Source organism: Diceros bicornis, chromosome 18 (genome assembly GCF_020826845.1).
Source record: "Diceros bicornis minor isolate mBicDic1 chromosome 18, mDicBic1.mat.cur, whole genome shotgun sequence".
NCBI classification, from domain to species: domain Eukaryota; kingdom Metazoa; phylum Chordata; class Mammalia; order Perissodactyla; family Rhinocerotidae; genus Diceros; species Diceros bicornis.
This window is the reverse complement of record NC_080757.1, coordinates 45,017,819-45,040,473: the sequence shown is the minus strand read 5'-3', so window position 1 is coordinate 45,040,473 and position 22,655 is coordinate 45,017,819. Positions and strand designations below refer to the sequence as shown.

At 35.1% G+C, this 22,655-nt stretch overlaps 1 protein-coding gene across 1 annotated transcript in view; it reads right to left on the bottom strand.

The window, feature by feature from the left end:
• The window catches only part of EFCAB13 (EF-hand calcium binding domain 13), a 331,371-nt gene that overhangs the window by 269,288 nt on the left and 39,428 nt on the right, over window positions 1-22,655 (bottom strand). The window contains 5 exon segments of the mRNA XM_058561286.1: window positions 5,640-5,711; window positions 7,009-7,146; window positions 9,184-9,678; window positions 14,770-14,841; window positions 20,176-20,319. Of these exon segments, the coding sequence (XP_058417269.1) occupies window positions 5,640-5,711; window positions 7,009-7,146; window positions 9,184-9,678; window positions 14,770-14,841; window positions 20,176-20,319 (921 nt within the window).

Here is a 22,655-nt window from a genome sequence, read left to right as displayed (position 1 = left end):
TCATGAAACAACAACTGTTCATCCACAGTTGAATGGATAAATAAAATGTGGTATATACATAAAATGGAATACTATTCAGCCTTCAAAAAAGGAAATTCCACAAAATGTGACAACATGGATGAATCTTGAGGACATTATGCTAAATGAAATAAGCCAGTCACAGAAAGACAAATAGTACAAGTTTCCATTTACATGAGATATGTAAAATAGTTAAATTCAGTGAATCAAAGAGTGAAATGGTGGTTGCCAGGGGCTGGGGAGAGGAGGAAATGGAGAGTTACCAATCAATGGACAAAGTTTCAGTCAAGCAAGATGAATAAGCTCTAGAGATCTGCAGTATTACACAGTACTTATAGTCAACAATAATGTATTGTACACTTAAAAATTTGTTAAGAGAGTAGATCTCATGTTAAATGTTCTTACCAAAATAAAATAACAAAAGTTAACAGCTCTTAAATTTTAGAGGTAGAGACAGCAGGTTTGAGATGGGGTGGAAAGTCATTTTCAGCCAACCTGGAGACAGAGTAACAGAGACACTTCTCTTTCAGTGGCTTGCATGCATCCAATACCACATGGAATGCAGAAATCTGGGGAGATGGTGGACCATTTTATATAAAGATCCCAGGTAAAAGAAGAGAACTAGTCTCCAACCTTTTATTCTTAAAATTCAAAGTTATGATAATCTGTCAGAGAGGGCCAGGGTACAGAAAGATGGAATGAGAGGCCTGGCCATGGTGTTGAGTCAACAAGGGGAAAGATGGTTCTAAATTTCTGGGATGCCAATAAGGACCCCATTCTCATCCAGCCCTCCAAGACTCGGGATTGTGCCCTCGGGAAAGTGGCAGTGGAGGGAATATAAAGAGCTATACTTTTGAGGTTCTGGTTCACTTTGTTATGAAGCTCTCTTGCTTCAACTCAGACAATGCTTCATTGATACAGGTGCATCTAAAATGCTACATACACTTAGGAACACAGGCCAGTTTCACTGCAAAGCTCTCTTGGCTAAACATAACACTTGAGAGTAGTATATTCCTTCTTCCTCAAAGAATCAACATAGCCTGGACAGGAATCTCCCCTACCACAAGTACTAGTAGCAGGAGCAGAAGACTTAGTTAGCTCCAGTCATATCTATTCTCTCTTTTAGCATCAGCAATGCCAGCTAGGCAGAAAGTGGTTTAGACTTTCCTCATGAAAGTTGTGACAATCAGCGTCCTAGTTTAGGAAAACGATAGCACATTTCAAAGCAACCAATCTCTACTGGTGGTAGCATTCTCCAACCTAAAGGTGTATATATCTGAATTCAGGCTTCAGACAGAGACAGATATATACAAACTCCCATTCCCACTCTTGCACCTTCCCCCTGGGGTAGTATCAGAGTAGGACTAGTATAGAGACAGAATTTTCAATATTGCCCAAAAACAACAAGGCCACCCCCACAGTTGTGTCAGTAGAGACTATGTGAGGAGCCAGAACTCCCATCTCTATCCAGCAGTAATGAGATGTCACCCACCTCAGGGTGCAGTGAATGGTGAGTGGGGAACCTGGACTTCTATTTCCACCTGGCAGTAAGGAGGTTTACCCTCCCTTTCCCTAGTAAAGCAGTGTCAGAGAAAGCCAACTAAAAACGAAAGGTTTAAAAAGGAAATCTCATAACATAAAAAAAGTCCAGGTTTCAATAAAAAATCACTCATTATATCAAGAACCAAGGAGATCTCAAACTGAAGGAAAAGAGACAATCAACAGACGCCAATATCAAGATGACACAGATGTTAGAATTATCTGACAAAGATTTTAAAGTAGCCACGATAAAAATGGTTCAATGAGCAGGGACATACTTGAAACAAATGAAAAAATTGAGCACCTCAGCAAAGAAACAGAAAGTTTCAGCAAAGAATTAAAAGATATAAAGAAGAAATTTTAGAACTAAAAAAAACATAATAACTGAAATAAAAAGCTCAGTGAACAGACTCAGCAGTTGAATGGAGGGGAGAGAGGATAGAATTGATGAGCTAAAAGACAGCAGTAGAAATCACTCAATAAACAACACAGAAAAAGTAAACTGAAAAAAACGAACAGAGTCTCATGGACCTGTAGAAATATAAAAAAAGATCTAACATTTGTGTCATCAGAGTCTCAGAGGAAGAGAAAGATAGCATGGCTAAAAAGGTACCCAAAGAAATAATGGCTGAACATTCCCCAAATTTTTAGCAAGAGACATTAATCTATAGATCCAAGAAAATAAATGAATCTCAAACAGGATAAAACCAAAGAAATCCATGTCAAGACACATCATAATCAAACTTCTGAAAACTAAAGATAAAGAAAATTCTTGAAAGCAGCCAAAGAAAAACAACACCTTACCAATAGGGAAAAAGAAAAATTTGAATGACAGGATTTCCGTCAGAAATCATGGATGCAGGCCGGCCCCATGGTTTAGCGGTTAAGTGTGTGCACTCCGCTGCTGGCGGCCTGGGTTCGGATCCTGGGCGCGCACCGACGCACCGCTTCTCCGGCCATGCTGAGGCCACGTCCCACATACAGCAACTAGAAGGATGTGCAGCTATGACATACAACTATCTACTGGTGCTTTGGGGAAAAAAATAAATGAATAAAATTAAAAAAAAAAAAGAAATCATGGATGCTAAAAGGAAGTAGCACAATATTTTTCAAATGCTGAAAGAAAAGAATTGTCAACTCAAAATCCCATTCTCAGAAAAAATATTCTTCAGAAATGAAGCGGAAATCAAGATGTTCTCAGAGGAAAGAAAACTAAGAGAATTTGTTGCCAGTAGACCTATGAATGGCTAAAGGAAGTTCTTTAAACAGAAAGGAAAAGATAAAACAAAGAACTCTAGAATACCAGGAAGGAAGAAAGAAAATGGTATGCCAAAATATGGGTAAATATAGTAGGTCTTCCTTCTCCTCTTGAGTTTTTTAATTATGTTTGATGGTTGAAGCAAAAATTATAATACTGTCTGATGTGGTTTTAAATATATGTAGAGGAACTATTTAAGACAATTATATCACAAATGGGGGAGGGTAAAGGGACATAAAAGAAGATAAGGTTTCTATACTTCACTTGAACTGGTAAATGATGACACCAGTAGACTGTGATAAGTTATGTACATATATTGTCACACCTGGGGCAACCGCTACAAAAGCTATACAAAGAGATACACTCTAAAACACTATAGATAAATCAAAATTGAATTCTAAAAATGGGCAGGAGATTTGAATACATATTTCACCAAACATATATGAATGGCTAGTAAGTATGTGCAAATATACTCAATATTATTAGTCATTAGGGAAATGCAAAATTAAAACCACAATGAGATACCACTACACTTATTATAATGGCTATAACCAAAAAGATAATACCAAGTGTTGATAAAGATGTGAAGAAACTAGAATCCTCATATATTGATGGTGAGAATGAAAATGGTATAGACACTTTGGAAAACAGTTTGGCAATTTCTTAAAAAGCTAAACACAGGGGCCAGCCCCGTGGCCTTGTGGTTAAATTCGGCATGCTCCGCTCTGGCGGCCAGGGTTTGGTTCCTGGGCATAGAGCTACACCACTCGTCAGTGGCCATGCTGTGGCAGTGACCCACACACAAAATAGAGGAAGATTGGCACAGATGTTAGCTCAGGGCGAATCTTCCTCAGAAAAAAAAAAAAAGCTAAACATAAATTTACCTTACAGACTAGCAATTTTTTTCCTACGAATCTACCCAAGAGAAATAAAGGCATAGGCCCACAGAAAGATGTGCATGCAAATGTTAATTTCTACATTATTCATAAAAGTCCCAAATTTAAAATAATCAAAAGTCCACAAACTGGTGAACCATCAACAAAATGGAGTATATCCATAAAATATAATATGGGTTTACTTAGCAATAAAAAGGAATGAACTACTAATACATACTATAATGTGCATTAACCTCAAAAATACTATGCAAAGTGAAAGAAGTCAGGCATAAAAGACTATATGTTATATGATTTAATTTATATTAAATGTCCAAAAAAGGCAAATGTATAGAGACAGAAAGCAGATCAGTGGTTGTCCGGCAATGGGGGTGGAGATTAACTGCAAATTGGCATAACAGAATTTTTAGGAGTGATGGAAATGTTGCAAAACTGGATTGTGTCTACTCCTGGGTGTATATCCAAAAGAATTGACTGCAGGAGCTCAAAGAGATATTTGTATGCCCATGTTCATAGCAGCACTATTCACAATAGCCAAGAGAAGGAAGCAACACAAGTGTCCATTGATGGATGAATGGATAAACAAAATGTGGTATATACATACAATGGAATATTATTTGGCATGAAAAAGGAAAGAAATTCTGACACATGGTACAACATGGATGAAACTTTTTTTTTTAATCAATTCATGGATGAAGCTTGACAGCATTATGATAAGTGAAATAAGCCAGTCACAAAAGACAAATACTGTATGATTGCAATCAGGTATCTGGAGTGGACAAATTCACAGAAACAGAAGGTAGAATGATGGTTGCCAGAAGCTGGAGGGGCAAGAATGGGTAGTTGTTGTTTAAAGGGTATAAAATTTCAGTTTTGTAAGATGAAAAAGTTCTGAAGATTAGTTGCACAACAATGTGAATATACTTAACACTAACATTACTGAACTGTACACTTAGAAATGGTTAAAATGACAAATTTTATATTATGTGTTAGTTACCACAATTAAAAATAAATTTAAAAAATAGTATAATAGAAAAAAAAAAAGAGGAAGAGTCAGCTGTGACCAAAATACTCACTACTTTACAAAACTGCAATGAAACGACAACTGAATGAATTGGTGAATGAATGGTTGCATGGTGAAGCATTCAAGAAATTGATTTGCTAGTAGTGTCTTTGAGAAATCCAGACACTTAAGCACTTACATTCATCAGATATGACAAATGATAATGTAGCTTTTAACTGAGACTCTTCATCTAGGTATAAAAGGAAGTCGCTTCCTTTGGATTAATTTTTCCTTATCTGAGAAATCTTTTGGGAAGAGACAAAAAGCTTATCTTTCTTTTTTAGCATATGAATAAACAGAAGGAAATAACAGCAGGCCTTAATATCTTTAATTTCTCATTTTAATTTTGCTGAAAAACATTTAATTATTTGTATAAAAAAACAAATAAATCACTGCAAGCAAAAAAAACTAGATTGTGGTGATGGTTGAATAACTCTATAAATTTAACAAAAATCAATGCATGGGAGAATTTTATGTATGTAAATTATACCTCAATAGAACTATTTTTTAAAATTTTCTAAAACAAAAGTAAACCAAGCTAGTATTTCATTCAAACAAGCTCGTACAAAAAATTAAAAATCAAATCACCCATCAATTGCTAATAATGGGGCTAATTACCTATTTGACCTCCTCATTATCATTACTATTACTGTACATTTATATAGCAATTTTCACTTTGTAAAATCCACATAACTCTGTGATGAGCAATTAGCTGTTATTACCCTGATATAGCAAGTTTTTAAAAAACTGGCAAATGGCTTGCCTAAGGGTTTCAGGACTATTAAGTTCTATCCAAAGAGCAAACTCAGTTCAGTTGAACCTAACTGCTCTTTCTTCCAAATCATTTTAAAATAAATTTCCTACCTACCACCATATTCAGCAAGACTTTGTTCTTTGGAGAGAGCACTCACAAAGTCATCTAACTTCACCATTCCATTTTCTGTAAAACAAAGAATTTAGATTAAAAATTCCATTGTATTTTTGCACAGAAGGTAAATTCACATTTTCATACAACTATGATAAAAATTACTTATCCTTCACTTTATCATCATCCTATTTCTCCTTCATATGCTGTCTCCCTAGATAAGTCTTTCTAAATTAGGTCAGTTCATTTCATTTCAACAATTACTGAGGGCATACTAGTGCCAAGAACTATGCGAGGCACCAAGGATACAAAAATAAGTAAGATATAGTCCATGCTTTTTCAATATCTATTACAAAGTGCAAAGGACTGAGTTAGGTACTCAGTTCTTGATAGATATAGGAAAAAGGAAGGACCATGAGAAAGTTAAGGAGTCTGTTTCACATTATAATGAAAACCCAGTCAATACGCTATCCATTAAGACACCGTGACAATACTACCCAGCTCTGACAGATCCAAGTATCCCCATCCCTACCCCTAGCAACCAGCTGGTCCAAACTACCTATTTTTAGATATAAACCCTCCACAGTGATCATACCAATTCTAATAAGCAGTGGAAAGGGCTCAATAATTTTAGGTAGCAGCCACTCCTCAGAATTTTTTTAATCAGATCTTCTTTCCTATTTGCCTTAGCTAAGAAATTTTGCTCAAGTTCTAAGAATTCACTTCTAATGTTATTCCAAAGTCAGTTTTTCCCCAAAATGTTGCCCCTGCCCTCTCCTCAACTGAACTTCCTCTGCAATTGTTACTTAATGATAAAACAACTTCTCTAATATAAAAACCCTTCCTGAAAACTTAAACTCTGCCTTGAACTTAGGCTAGTGACTGGGATATGCCATTTAACATCTAAATGCTAACTGCCTGCTTTGATTATTTAAGTATCAGTAGCCCTACATTCCTAGCTATGGTATTCTCTCTACATTTTGGAATCTCCAATTATTTGTCTTTGGATCCCCAGGTTATTCGCTTAGAGATTTTTGTACCCCTTGTATGTTATGGTCTTACCGACTGAACCTCCCTACAACTGGATCAGCCTTCCCTAGTACCTATCCCACACTAGAAGGCATAGCTAGGGATACTGATGAAGAGCCTTAATGAAACAATTCTGAGATATGAAAGGCCTAGTCCCTCTAAACCGCTCCATTAGGTCAGACTTTCTAGGAGTTTTTTTTATTACTACTTATATTTGTTCTTTCTGAATCTTCTTTGGAATGGCCCATTCTGTTCCATTCCTAGTGGAGAGCTTACTCCAACATTTAATACTATCCCATAAAAGTATCTAATTTTCTCCAAAAGTTTGGTATTATCATCTCACCATTTCTAGTAGTGTCTGTCACAATCTTCTTGAATTCTTTATCTGATAAAGTAATTCCTATTGAAGGCAAAATGGACTGAAGTTCTTCTGCAGCAATGTAATTTTCTTGGAGTTTACTGACAGCTTCACAAACACTTTCTAAACGTACAAAATGTGGGGGACTATTCAGCAACAGAATTTATGTATCTTAAGCAATAATTGGCACCTAAAATCTCTGTCTAGTAAGCAGAAAGCAAGTTTTATCTGCTTAATATTACCTTACAGAAGGACTGCTTTTCTCTCGATATTTGTGTTGTATCTTACATTACACTTAATCTTTCTCTTATAGCTCAAACACAAAACCGTCTTGAAATTCTATAAACATTTATAAACTACTTATTTGGAGGAACAGCCTGTTCCAGTGGCCCAGCCAATGCTGCTTGGTTCTGATTAAAATATAAGGAATAAGTCCAAGAGATCAAAACACCAATATGTTTTGTTTAAATCCAGGATTCTAAGCAAAAATTGAGAATTCTTCCCGTTCCCATCACTTTACTCTACCATGCTTTCAGTTCACAACCTTCAAAATCATAAAATCCTAAAAGCAGATAAACATGGCCATCATGAGCCTCCTAATATGATGCACTGAGATGGATAAAATATCACTTCTGTGGTATTCTGATTAAAAATGCATAACCTGAATTTATTCATGCAGAAATATAAGGAAAACCCAAAATAAGGGACATTATACAAAAGAACTAGTCAACGCTCTTCAAAAGTGTCAAAGTCATGAAAGATTGAGAAATCATCCCAGATTGCGGGAGACTAAAGACACATGACAAATAAATGTAATATGTCATCCTGGATGAGATTGTGGACCAGAAAAAGGACATTCATGGAACAACTGTCAAAATTTGAATAAAGTCTTCAGATTAGTAAATAATGTTGCATCAGTGTTAATTTCCTGGTTTAGATCAAGCACAGTGGTTATATAGGATCTTAACACTTGGGAAAATTAGATGAAGAGTATATAGGAATGTTTTCACTTACCTGTAATTCTTATGAATTTAAAATTATTTAAAAATGAAAAGTTAAAATGTTTTTAAAATGTAAATCAAGTGGCAGTCACATTTCATAGATGCTCAACTACCATCAATTTATTTGGAGAAGTTATACCAGATAAACTATTTCATACTTCTCCATATACAGAACATTAAGTATGGCAGTGGTAGGTGACATCATTTAATTTTAGTGACTCCAGGAAAGTAGATAACCACTTTCTTCCACAGGCCTCTTCTACCCACTAGCTAAATGCCCACTACTCCATTATTTCTTTAACCAGGGCTTTAATCCTTATTGAAATACAAAAAACTCAGAAATAGAAATGAGGCACAGAGTAACAGCAGCGCATCAGTAAGGCAATCAGAATGAACACCTGTGCCTCCTTAATAGATCATATTCCTTTTTCAACTGACTTATTTAAAGTATGCATTAGTGTATAAGAATCACTAATTTTTCACTAAGCATTCATCTTAACAATTACATTTAATACTAAATGCAATAAAAAGGTCAGTAAGTTTCTTTAAAGAAAATAAATATAACTTGAGTAACTTCAGGCAAGGACTACAGGAAGGGGAGTGTTTAATTAGGTTCCATACACAGTACTTCTGTGATATAAGTAGCACAGAAGGGGGAAAACATATTGGTTGAGAAACCACTGCTCATCTTTGAGGAAGACCATAAAGCCTGAGATGTATAATATTAATTATTTTCTCTTGATACTCCCACATCCATAAGAGAGAACACCTGAAGTACTATGGATATAATATATTTAAATTATGGAACACTGAGCAAAAATTTCGTATAGACTTCTTATGTACTCGTTTAAATAAATTACAAAATACGCATTTCCAAAGGAAAACAAGCCTTCTACTTTCTAGGGAACCTGAGTAACTCCAATTAATCACTGAATAAGCTTCTCAGCCAAAGTTAGGCTTCCCAAAAAGGGAGCATCTGGAAAGGAACAACCATCAAAACCACAATATTGTATCCATTAGCCTACGTAGCAGAAGTGGTGGTTACCATTTGACAATTGAAATGCCTACAACTATCTAATAACTGATGAATTCAGCTCATTTCCGTGATGACTCAAGAACTCAAGGACCTAGATTTTGACCTATATATATAGATACTGACCGAGAGCATTAACTACACTTTTTTCCTTAGATGAAACCTGTTTTAGGAGCCTGGAACGCCTTCTCACAGCTGGCTTCTGAAGCTTTGGGATACTAAAAATATCACTTTTATCCAGAGACTTTTTGAGGCTTGTAATATTCTTCAAGTTTTGTGGTTTAGACTTTGAGTCATGAATTGCAATCTTCTGTGAACTTCTCTTAAAGTTTACACCATCCTTTGAATATGGTTCCTGGAATCCTACATCACTGCTTTCAACTCCATCCAGGAATTTTCTTATTTGCAAAGTATTTTTTGACCTTTTAAATTCAAAGTCATCATTCTCTTCCATAATTTTATGATATTTTGGGCTTTTCGTATTTAACTTTTGGGATAATGATGGTTCAGACTGTCTAGAAGAGAAAATGCTTTTCTTCCTATATTGTAGATAACATCTTGATACATTTGATAACTTTCTGTTCAAAGTAGTTTCATCCAAGGCTGATCCTTCCATAATTGCTAAGCAAGAGAAACATACTCAATTATTTCATCTACCTATACAATCTGTAATATTTTTTAAAAAATAATAACCAAGTCCTCATGAAAGCTATTCAAGAAATTATCAGTCGCCTAAATACACAAAACAAGGTTAAGTTGAAAAAACAGAGCTGATGACCAAAAAGATTGAACTATTAACTAGGCTTATTATAATCTGCTGGTTTAATATATTTAAATACTTCCATCCAAAGCTCTTCAAAGTTACACTGAATCTACAGTGATATCCTACTGAAGCACAAGGTTCTCATTCCCTACTCTTTTGCGATTTAGAAAGATAATAGACTCATAAGCTAATACAGATACAAATCCCTTAGTTATGAGGGTCAGAACTATGAGGAGGAGAGAACTATGAAATTTTTATTTATACAGTTAAAATACAAATAATTTCTCTCCTAAAGATTCTCAGTACTTGTGGGGAAAAAATAACTTCATATATAAAATAATATCTTCAGAAAAATATTAATACAGTGTCCCAACCGGGGCTTCATTTACAAAATTAATCTGATGGCTCAGAATAGTACCTTACATTTGAATAACACATTTTAAAGTATCTCAAGTGTTATAATACTTGATCCTCAAAACAACTCTATGAGATTGCCAAGCTCCTATAAAATCAAAGAAAACAAGAGACTTCAATATAGTAGCAGTACAATCTTGACTATGAAGACATTTCACTTAAAGAAAATGCAAAGTTTCTTAGTTTACTCTGTATCAGAATGAACAACTGAATGAAAATATTTGGATTTTAAACATCTGTAAATTTTTTTAATTAATTTATTTTTTAAATGACATATACCATTGTATTCGTTTTAGGTATAAAAAGTCTAGACATCTTTTAAAAATGGTAACATGGATCTTTAAGTGCTATCTATCAAAAAAAAAATAGGGGGGCCAGTCCGGTGGCGTAGTGGCTAAGTTTGCGCACTCCACTTTGGTGGCCCAGGGTTCACAGGTTCGGATCCTGCACCACTCATCAAGCCATACTGTGGCAGGTGTCCCACATATAAAGTAGAGGAAGAAAAGCACAGATATTAGCCCAGAGCCAATCTTCCTCAGGAAAAAGAGGAGGATTGGCAACAGATGTTAGCTCAGGGCTAATCTTCCTCACACACACACACAAAAAACTAAAACCTTAAAAAAGAAAAGAAGTAGGCTAGCGAATGGGTGAAAAAATGAAACCTCTGACATTTCTTCTTTGGGCGAAGACACCATAATAGGGACCAACTTTACCCTCCAGCCTTAAACCACTAAAAAATTGGACAAGATATTCCAATTGAAGTGGTAAAATATTTATTTTAGTATACTGTAAAAGGTTAGGTATGTATATTGTAATCCTTAGACTAACCACTGAAAAATGCAGAAATATAGTCAAAATATATAGACACAAATTTTAAAAGAATAATAAAAAATGTTCATGAAAAACAAAAGAAGGCACAAAATGGTTGAAAAACAGAGGGAAAAAGAGAAAACAATAAAATGGTATACCTATATCTGAACATATAGGTAATTACATTAAATATAAATGGTCTAAACACTCCAATTGAAAGACAGAAATTATAAGAATGAACACAAAAACATGACTCAACTTTGTGTGATTTACAAAATACTTCAAATATGATGATATAGGAAGATTAAAAGTAAAAGGATGGAAAACATGTACTATGTAAATACTAATCAAAAGAAAAGTGGAGTGGTTGTATTAATAACAGAAAGAGTAAACTTCAGAGCAAGGAAAATTACCAATGATTACATACATATTACTATTGATAAAAGAGTCAATTCACCAAAAAGACATAACTATCCTAAATGTGAATGCAAGTAACAACAGAGCTTCAAAATACGTGAACCAAAATCTGACAAAACTGAAAGGAGAATTAGACAAATCCACAACTACATTTGGAGATAATGCTCCTTTCTCAGTAATAGAACTAGTAGAAAGTCAGGAAAGATACAGAAGAAATGAATGACATAAATGATTAGAATTATGCATGGGAGTGTGTATGTGATTATCAATAATATCTATACAGGAAAAGAAAAATAAGTGAAAATCTTCTATACCAGAGACAAAATTAGAATTCAAAATAAACTTTAAAACTTTCAGGTAATGCTGGAAAACTGAAGAGCCTTCAAAAACCCCATTAAAACTAAAGGAATTTTTTAAACATCATAAATCTATAATAACAAAAAGAAACAACTGTAACAAAATTTTGGAAGCTGGCAAGCTGATGAACTTAGTAGACCTGAAAATTCTGAATCCTAAGCCAGAAGGGAGAAAGTCAAGAAGCAACCCAATTCATAACACAAAACCTCCAAATGCTCAAAATTAGTGGCATTTAGTTACCTGCGAAAGTGAGGTTAAGAGTAAAGCTAAAAATAAAGGATTCGTTAAAAGTCCATTTAAGTAGTAATTAGATACCTACATTCCCTTCACACAGTCAGATATTGACCTTCTCCCACTCCAGCAGAAGACTGACAATTCATCAGAGAGGGTTAAACACAAGGTCTCTGAATTAGGGAATACTAAACACAATAGGTGGTAGGAGTGTTATATGGAGAATGAGGAGGAAGGGTTATATTACTATTACTACTAAATAAATGGGAACTCCAGTTCTTTTGTCTCATTAAACATCTGGAACTCTGGCAAGAAAACCTATACCCTCCAGGAAGGATATTAGAAGCTTCTTCTTTGAACACTCTGACCATCTCGAACGCAAAAAAAATCCTAAAGATAGTGTTATGAAGGGTCTTCTAGGAAAACAGCCCAGCCAGATCACCCAATAGTAGGGTTTCTTGACCTCAGCAGTAGTGGCATTTGGGGATTAATAGAATTAAAGAATAATATCTTAAGAATTAAAGATAATTCTTTATTGAGAGGGGTTGTTCAGTGCATTGTAGGATATTTAGAAGCATCCCTGGCCTCTAATTACTTGATGCCAGTAACACAAGTTGTGATAACCAAAAATGTCTCCATGTTGTCAAATGTTCCTGGAGGAGTGGGGAGAGGAAGAGAAAAATTCCCCAAATCACCTCTGGTTAAGAACCACTACCCTACAGAATTCAGCCTATAGTCAACTAGTTCCACCCTTAGTCTCAGAGCTTCCAAACAGCTTTTTAGTTTACCATTCTCAAGTATGAGCAGACAATAAAAGATCACCAGACATTTGAGGAATGCCTCTAAAATGAAAAGCAAACAGAGAAAAATAACTTGGAGGTAACAGAGTATGAATGAAAAAGAAAATTTAAAAAATATCAATATCCTTAGTGCAACAGAAGATATTATGTCCATGGAACAATAGGAATGTCCATGAAACAAGAAGAGGATGTTATAATAAAATAATACTCAGAGGGAAAAAAAGCTCTTAGAAATCATAAAAGTACAAATGAAAAACTAAATAGAAGAGTTGGAAGATAAAGTTAAGTAAATCTCCCAGAGAGCAGAACAAAAAGGCAAGAGAAAAAGATAAAAGAAAAAAAAAAACAAGAGAGAGAGAGAGAGAATCAGTCCAGGATGTCAAATATCCAAATAATAAGTGTTTTAGAGAGAAGAGAAAAATACAGGAAAGGAAATCATCAACAAATTGTTTTAATTCTCCAGAATCAAAGCACACTGTACCTATCACAATTGTTGCAAAGAAACCTATTTCAAGGTACATCATCATGAAATTTAAGAACACTAGATACAAAGAAAATATCTAATAAGCTTGCAAAGACAAAAACCAGTTACATACAAAGGGGCAGGAATCAGAATAGTTCTGGACTTCGACAACATTGAAAATTAGAAAATCCAAAATTCTGAGGGAAAATTATTTGCAATTTAGAATTCTATATGCAGTCAAACTACCAATAAAACATGAGGACAGAATCTGATACAGGGTGAGAGAAGTGAACAGTCTCCAGAATGTTAATGAAGGGAGATCCCAGGATGAGAACTGCACACAAGATGTGGAGGGCAACAAATCCATATTGAAGAATATTAGAATACTCTAAGGAAGATTTCTTCAGGAAGACAAAACTGATAAAATACCTGGTGCATCCAAACTATGGAGAGGATATTTAGACAGCTGGTGGAGTTTGGGCTTGGATCAGTAATAAATATACTTTTTTAAAAAAACAAGCAAATAAATAAGATAATTACCAATTCAAAGATGAAAAAATTTGCACAAAGAAAGTGACCACAAGATACTTACTATACGCCTCAGCTACGAACAGTGTTTACATAAACATATCAATGTAAATACTGAATTAAAATTAATCAAATTATCATATAACTATATAGGGGGATGGATAGGTATGGGAAGAATAAGCGGATGTGGTGGGGACAGGGAAGATGAAACAGAGCTAAATCCTTACTTTTCGTAGTAGAAAGTTTACTACATCTACCCAAAATTTTAAAAATCAACAAGTAACAATATAAACATGTTATTTACAGTCATGAAGATAAGTATCAAGTAATCAGCTAAAACATTTAAAATGTTTGCCTCTGCAGAAGCTGAGGGGAGGATCAGGCAAGAGATTGTTTTTTTTTGTAGCAAGCTTTATAGAACTACATAATTCTTAAAACTATGTACACAGATAATCCTGACCAAATGATATTTGGACAAACGAGAGAAAGAGTAAGGGGTGACATTATGTGCAATAGGAAGAGATCAAAAACAATGTACTTAATGAAGAAAAGCTAACCTAACTAATGAATGATAGCGAAAAACATACTAAAATGTTTTAAATCGTCAATGTCAGGATGTCAGAATAATCCGCAAACCGCAAATTAAATGTTATCTTTTTTTAGTGTTACTATTTTGTTTTAAAGTTGACTTTATGTAGTAAAATATTACAGGAAAGATAAAAAGAAAAATTATGAGATACTCATTATATAATTAATTTAATGAGGTATATTTAGGGTATTACATTAAATTTTTATCTCCCTGATTTAAGAGTTAAAGAGTTCAGAGAAGGCTTTCAAAACCCATATGATAAAACCTATAAATTAGGATCTCATTAAAAGACTAATTTATTTATAAACAAAACTTGGTATCACAACAAGAGCTCACTTACAAACATCCTCATACTGTTGCTGTAGTTCATCCAAAGTAAATATAATATCCCCAATATCTACCATGTGGTTACCTGTAATAGAAAGAATAAACTCAAATACTGTTCAATTTCCTTTTGAACAGAAATATAGCTGCCATCCTATTCTAATAGGAATACAACACAGAAATTTGTAGAAGTAGGAAAAGAGGGCCAGCTATTATGAATTTTGAATAATATCTGGAATTGTGAATTAATAACTCAGTACACACTGAAACACAAGACTAAAACCATTAATTTTTTTATCCTCAATAAAAGAGTTTCCCATCAAAAGAAATCACTCGAATTTTAAGCCTCCAAGCTAGGTAATCAGGATAATATTTTATTCATTTAACAAACATTTTTTTGAGAGTTTACTACAGGTAGTATTTCAAGTATTTACTCTTTTGTCTTCCTCACTAGACTGTGAGCTCCTTAAGGGCAGAGGATGTGTCTTTCATTTGTTTCCCCAATGCCTAGCAAAGTATCTACTTCCTATCACTTAAAAATGATTTTTGAGTGAACAGAATATACTGAAGGCTATAAAGAATAATGCAATGTCTACACTGTGAAGAGCAGAAAACCATTTACTCACCTTCTATGTGCCCAGCACTCTCATAATTATAACTTCCTACCATTCCTGCCCCTGCCCCTGCCTAAGACCATTTTCTTCTTGGACAAAGCATGACACAGGATGGGTCCAGATGCAGTGACCTTAAATAATGCTATTCCAATTGTGCACAGAGGTAGAAAATGCTTTTCCCAATAGTTCTTGCCTCCAAATGTTTGACTTTGCTTGCCATTCAAGGTTTAAAAGATTGCGAGTTGATTTATCCATCTACAAAAATACTGCGTTTGGGGCTGGCCTAGTGGCGTAGTGGTTAAGTTTGCATGCTCTGCTTTGGCGGCCAGGCTTCACAGGTTCAGATCCTGAGTGCAGACCTACACACTGCTCATCAAGCCGTGCCATGGCGGCATCCCATATACAGAGCGAAGGAAGACTGGCACAGATGTTAGCTCAAGGATCATCTTGCTCAAGCAAAAAAGAGGAATACTGGCAACATATGTTAGCTCAGGGCCAATCTTCCTCACCAAAAAAAAAAAATACTGGGTTTGTTCTTCAGTCTATTCATAATAAATCAAGTGTTCAATTACATGCATAAGCGAAGACCCTTAGAAAAAGAATGCAGGTTTTAAAATACCTTCTGAATCAAAGAAGAATTTATACAATATAGTTTTGGTGTAGGGTAAGTTTAATTCACTCTGATTCTTTGAAAATTGGTAAGCTATGTCAGGTATAGTCCTTTAAATTACTGCAAAGCAAATATGTACTTGACCCAATCAAAGAAGTGCTAGACCAAATTGATGCTAAGTTGTCTTCTGATTAGGAACTACTTCCTACATTCTTGTTTCTTATTTCCTTGGTATTTATCCTCATTCTGTTCTTGATTATGGTTCTAACACCTCCCATAGGCTCCCCAGTGAATTCTTGGCACTTAACTGTAGACTGATTCCATGTCCCAAGTTCTTAGATCACAGCTTAAGTCCTAAAATAAGTCAAGTCCTCAGCCCTCAAGTCCTTGAATTTAATCACCGAAAAGTAATCGACTGGACCATACATACATTAATCCAGAAGAGAAGGTCATATTGTTTTTATCTGCTCTCCATTTAGACAACTCCCTTCTCTGGACAGAGGTCCAATATCAACTAATGAGAATGCAGTAGCCAACCATTTATACAGATTCACTACCTCTTGTTCAAAATTTATTCCTTGCTTCTAGACAATAATACATACCTATCATAAAATTCTCAAATATTACCTATTTAAATAGTCCCAGGTAGTCACAGAAGCATTCCAGAATCTAAAATAACTATTTTGCCCCCTATCTGGCTTATCAAAACCTTAACTAATGATTCCTGGTTGAGACTCATGCAATCAATATGGTTATAGGAACCATTTATTTCATAAGGGAAGCTCAAAACAGCCTCCCACTCTTATATATGTAATTCTGGAGGAAATTCAACCTGGAAAATACAACCACCTAGTGTGAGAAAAAAAATTATCCTAATCACCAAGGTCATATTCAAGGCAACATTACTTTGAAGGTGTTGAGTGACCATTAACACTACATTTCTATAATTTTCAGATAGCCCCACAATATAAAAAACCTCCTCTAGCAAAAATTGTGCCAGTCACTACTTTTCATCCAGATCACTAATCTCCATGAGAGAAAAAATTACTGCACCAATACCCTATTTCAGAAACCAAAATATCTGACACTCCCAGAACTGCCATCAAGTGATTTTCCATATTCCTCTCATCATATCCTAATGAAGCAAATGCTTGTTGGACTTTCCTGCAAATTCCAATAGCATAATTCTTTCCTCTTCATTATGAACACTTCTAAAGATGAACATATTCTCCACCTATCATCATTACTCTGAAAAACCAAACCAAATAAAAAAACAAGATGCTAGAATAGGACCTGTAGTGCTATTCCTTGTACTAGTGGCATAACTGAGTCATATTACTCTTTACTTCAAAATTCTACTACACAAAAATCCATGTCTCCTACCTGGGTGACCCAAATCTTTGGGCATTCTGGAGTTGTCCTTTCCTTTAATACTTAAGTAAAATAGCTCAGACCCCAGACCATATGCTATAGGAACATAAATCAATACTCTCTCCAAAGTTTGAGGATTTCTGAGTGGCTTATACTCTTGCAGTTGATATTTGATTTGTCTTCTATTCCCATGGACTCTTAATCTCACTCACATTATCACATATCACTATGGGTGCTATCCTCTCTCCTTACCTAACACAGAACCTATAGATCTTTCTCCTTTAAATCCACCCACCAACAATACTAACAAAAGGCTATTGTATATACCCAGCTTTTACTGATAATTCACCATTAATAGGAGTAACGGAGTTCTTAGCACAGCAAGCAACTACATTTTATTGTCCTAAAGTTCTACAGCCACTCTCTACCAATTGCTAGGCCCCCATCCATTCATAGATTCCCTCAGTCTTCTTCCTCCAGCTGCCAATGAGCCACTGTTGTATTCCAAATTCCTGTTGTTTTCTTACATAGAGTACTTTACCTTACCTTTTTGCTCAAACTAGATGTTTCCCAGTAGGCTTTAATTCCCATAATCAAACATACCTATTAAAAATGATTTTTTCTATTCAAAAGACAAGAACATTCTTTATGAGGAACTTTGCCTCAAAATGCACCCAGCTTATTAATATGACAAAATGAAGAAATCTTGTTCTCCCTGATTGGAGGAGGTGGAGTAAGGGGTGAGAATTACTAATTCATTCAACATATATTTGTTGAGCAGTTAACATGTGCCATAGCCACTGCGATAGGTACTGAGGATACAATATTGAGCAAAAGTAGACAAGATATCTGCTCTCCTGGTGCTTAGTCTTATTTAAGATACAGATGTTAATCAAACAATTAAAAATACAAATTGCAACTGTGATTAGTGCTGTGAGAGTGTAGAATATGAGAATCCGACATAGTCAGAGAGGTCAGGGAAATATCCCTAAAGAACAGAGCTGAGTTTAGATCTAAAGTATAAGTAGGAATTAACTGGGAGAAAAGGAATGTTCCAGGAAAAAAAACGAACATGTGCAACGGCTATGGCAGGAGGGGGCATAGAATATAGACGAAACTCTCAGAGAGCGAGGGAGAATGTGGTCTGAGATAAAGCTGAAGATCTGGGTAAAGGCCAGACATTGCAAGGTCTTGTACACAACATTAAAGAGTTCTTTATCCCAAGAGGTATTATTATATTTTATGCAAGAAGGGTAACATGATCAGATGTGTGTTTTGAAAAGATCATTCTGGCTACAGTGCAAAGGAGGAGGAGGGATAAGACTGGATATGGGTAGACCTGTTAGGATGAGCTCCAAATAGCCCTAAGGAAAGATTATGGTAACTTGGACTAAGGTAGTAATGCTGGAAAACAGAAAGATTTAAGAGATACCTAGGAGTTTAAAATAATAGTACTTCATAACGATTGCATGAGGAGAACAGAGAAGACAGAGTTGTCAAGGGTGATTCTCAGATTTCTGCTTCACTTTTCTTGAGCCTGTTCTAGGTGCTAAACCCAGTAATAAATGCTTGTATTTAATTCCTACAACAATCCTATGAAATTAGTATCATTTGTCCAATCTATCTCCCCAAGTAAAGTAGAAGACCTGGAAGCCCAGACCAGAATTCCACAAACCAAAAAGCAAGGTGCTACAGCAGTTTCATATATGATTTTTGCTGTTCCTGGTACAGCATGCCCTAAAGGCTCTTTAATAATATGGCTTGAGATCAGTCTTTAAAATCTCTATTTTATAGACATCTTCATGCCCTAGTACATCTTTCCACTCATGTTTACCACCCCAGAGCCCACCACAAATGACTACCTGGTAGAACTCCGTGCAGCCTGGTTCTATCTCCAGACCACATTTCAGCAACCAAAGGCCCACTACAAAGCCATCATTAACAAATGACAACAACCAGTTGAAGCCCACTGGAAAGGATGCCATGTCTGATTATTTTCCTGCGTATTTATATCAACTATTCCCTCAGTCTAAAACATCTTTCTTGCCCTTCACCATCACCTTCAACCAACTAACCCCTACTGATCCTTCAAGATTTAGCTCAGACATCATCTCCTCCATCTTTCCCTGGTGCTTCCAGTATGCATTAGCAGCCTATATATAATAGTACTAGCTACACAACATTTAGTTTACTTGACTCTTCCTACACTAGAATTTGAGCTCCTTCAGAACAAGAAGTATGTTTTAGTCATCTGTTTATCACCTAGCTTAGTTCCAGGCACAGTAAATATTAAATGATGGACTGACTCATTAAATGAATGGATAAATCAATTAATCAATCACTAATCAATCCATTATTATAGGACATCCCCTGGTCACATGTAAACAAGTAATACAAAACACCTGCTGAATTTATTTATAATATTTAAGGAAATCTACATTTTACAGAGTGTAACTGAATAGCATAAGAAGATTCTGTAATCAAAGCTACATAATAAAGTTGAAAATTCAAGAAATTTAGATCTCCTAACTTGAGCCAGTGCTCTTGACACTACAGAACTATCTCTCCACAAAGACAAGAAATGACTATTGGAAAAGAGAGATAAGGTTTAAGAGAAAAAAAATTCCATTTTTCTCTTAGACTTTTACCAAACATACCAAAATATAACAATGTTAGAAATTTCTCATTTAATTGTTCTAGACTATCTCTTACCATAGACACCATAAGCAGTGTTGACAGAAAAAGGCAAGAATCAAGAAGGAGAAAGATGAATCAGAAAATTAATATCCAAGAAAGATATATATACTTATCAATTCAAATAACTCACTGTCAATACTAGCATGTTTTATCACTTCCTGAAAAGTTTCAGGAGTTACAAGGATATCCATGCTATCCAAAACAGTAGCCACTTCATCAATTGCAACTCGACCACCTTTTATCCTACAGAAAATCTTCAAAGCATCCTGGAATGCTGCAAAAAAAACAATAAACAAAGAAATTAATGTACCATGAGAATCAACAGCTTTTCTTGGAGCTGATTTTATGTTAATAACATACCAGGGAGAAAAAAGTTTACAAAGGCATAGGGTTTTCTAAACATTTACCTGCAAGTGGGCATTTGCCCAAATCTGGCCACATTCCTAATGTAAAATGTAATTTTTGCTGTTATTACTACTACTATAATATTATCAACAATAGCTTTTATTTATTGAATGATGTTTATGTGTCAGGCACTGTGCTAAAAGCTATGGCTCATCTCATTCAATTATCAAAATAGGCCCATAAAATAGAAATTATCATTATCCCTATATTACAGATAAGAAAACTAAGGCTTAGAAAGTCTCTTGTGATTACACAGATAGTAACTGGAAAAGCCAGAATTCTAATCTAGTAGTCTTATTCAGAATGTTTGCTCTTAATCATTATACTATACTCACCTCTTAGTTAAAACTTTTAACTAAAACAATTTTTTACCAATGGTATAATCTAAAATACCAAAGAAGCTTAATCCAAAATTTGGGGTAGTCATTAATTGCTTAAAAATGTAATCTAGAAAAGACAGTATAAAAGAGAGAATGATGTAGATAAAAAATTTCAGATTTTTTATCATACTACAAAGAGTTTGGCAGTGGTTTAACTACTATTAAAAGGTCTTCTATTTCTCCATAGAAACCATATTCTTATGCCAACAGTCCTTCGTATCAAAAATGAACTGGAAAGAACATGGTTAGAAGAAAATGTTCATATTAATGAAGAGAATTTTTCCAAAAATAAATTCTTCCTTAAAATTTAAACAGATTGACATCTGTGTCCAAATGCTAAATTTGAGTGCTCCTCAGACCACTGCATCCCTTAATTTACCTTGATAAGGAAACACAATTCCCATAATCAATTCCAGAAAGAAAATCACTTTATAGTCAAACTAGATTTTCTTGGAATTAGGATATAAGCATAATGATCCATAGGTCCTTACATAAGCACAGTCAGAGAGGAAGAACTGGGAACTACTTATTCATTTGATTAGTAGTTACTGATCAGGTGAGCAAAAGTAGGAGAGGAAGGACCTCTGAGAATCTTCTCCTCCATAAAAAGCAATGATAACACTGGCAAAATTGTCAGAATCAACTTTTTTCAAATCTGGAAATCAACCAAGGGCTTACATCAATCCAAGAAGTGTTTTTTCAAAAGAAATGGCTGAATCACACTAAGAACAGTGAGCTTTGTGGCATTTTAACTTGCCATATTCCCATCTCCCCATCCCAGCCCCCCAGGAACCTTGAAAACAAGAGCCGACAATCATGATGAATACTAGCAGCCTGACAATCAATGGAGAAGAATGAGGTTGGAACTTCTTCAAAGCCCCATTCCCTGAGAACTGTCATTATTAGACCTGTCTGGTGGTTCCCAGTAGGAAGTGGGAAGATCCCACTTGCAAAGCTACCTTTATTTGACCTGACTCAAAGCTTTCCCAGTGCAAATAGCCTTTTCCCTGGGAGCATTCATCAAAACTTTTCCCTGGGAGCATTCATCAAAACCAATCAGAGGCAATTGTTTAACATTACAACTGCCTGAAGTGGTAGATAAAAGCTGAAGCAAACAATAGGCTAACAAATAAGCTTAAAAGGAAAATCTGGGAAATGAGATGTCCATAGGGGCTTTGAAAAGCTTCAACATATTCCTGGGAATCTAGATGACCACACACAGGGGTAGGGCTGTACACATGCTCAGGAAAAACCTGAGAAGGTCCTAAACTCTCACCTCTGACTTATTTTGAGGATATACATAAGCAGGAAGTGAAGGCTAAGGCTGAGTTAAAAACTATCTATCTTAATAGTGGACTTAAATGAAAAACTGGACGAGATGGACCTAGTAGACATATACAGAGCACTCCATCCAAAAACAGCTGACTACACATTCTTCTCAAGCACACATGGAACATTATCAAGGATAGACCATCTGTTGGGAAACAAAGCAAGCCTCAATAAATTTAAGAAGATTGAAATCATAACAAGCATCTTTTCAGACCATAATGCTATGAAACTGGAAATCAACCACGAAAAAAAAACTGGGAAAGTGACAAAAATGTGGAGATTAAACAACATGCTACTGAACAACCAATGGATCATTGATGAAATTAAAGGAGAAATTAAAAACTATCTGGAAACAAATGAAAATGAAAATATGACATACCAAATCATACGGGATGCAGCAAAAGCGGTCCTGAGAGGGAAACTCATAGCAATACAAGCCCACCTTAACAAATAAGCAACCTTAAATTACACCTAACAGAACTAGAAAAAGAAGAAC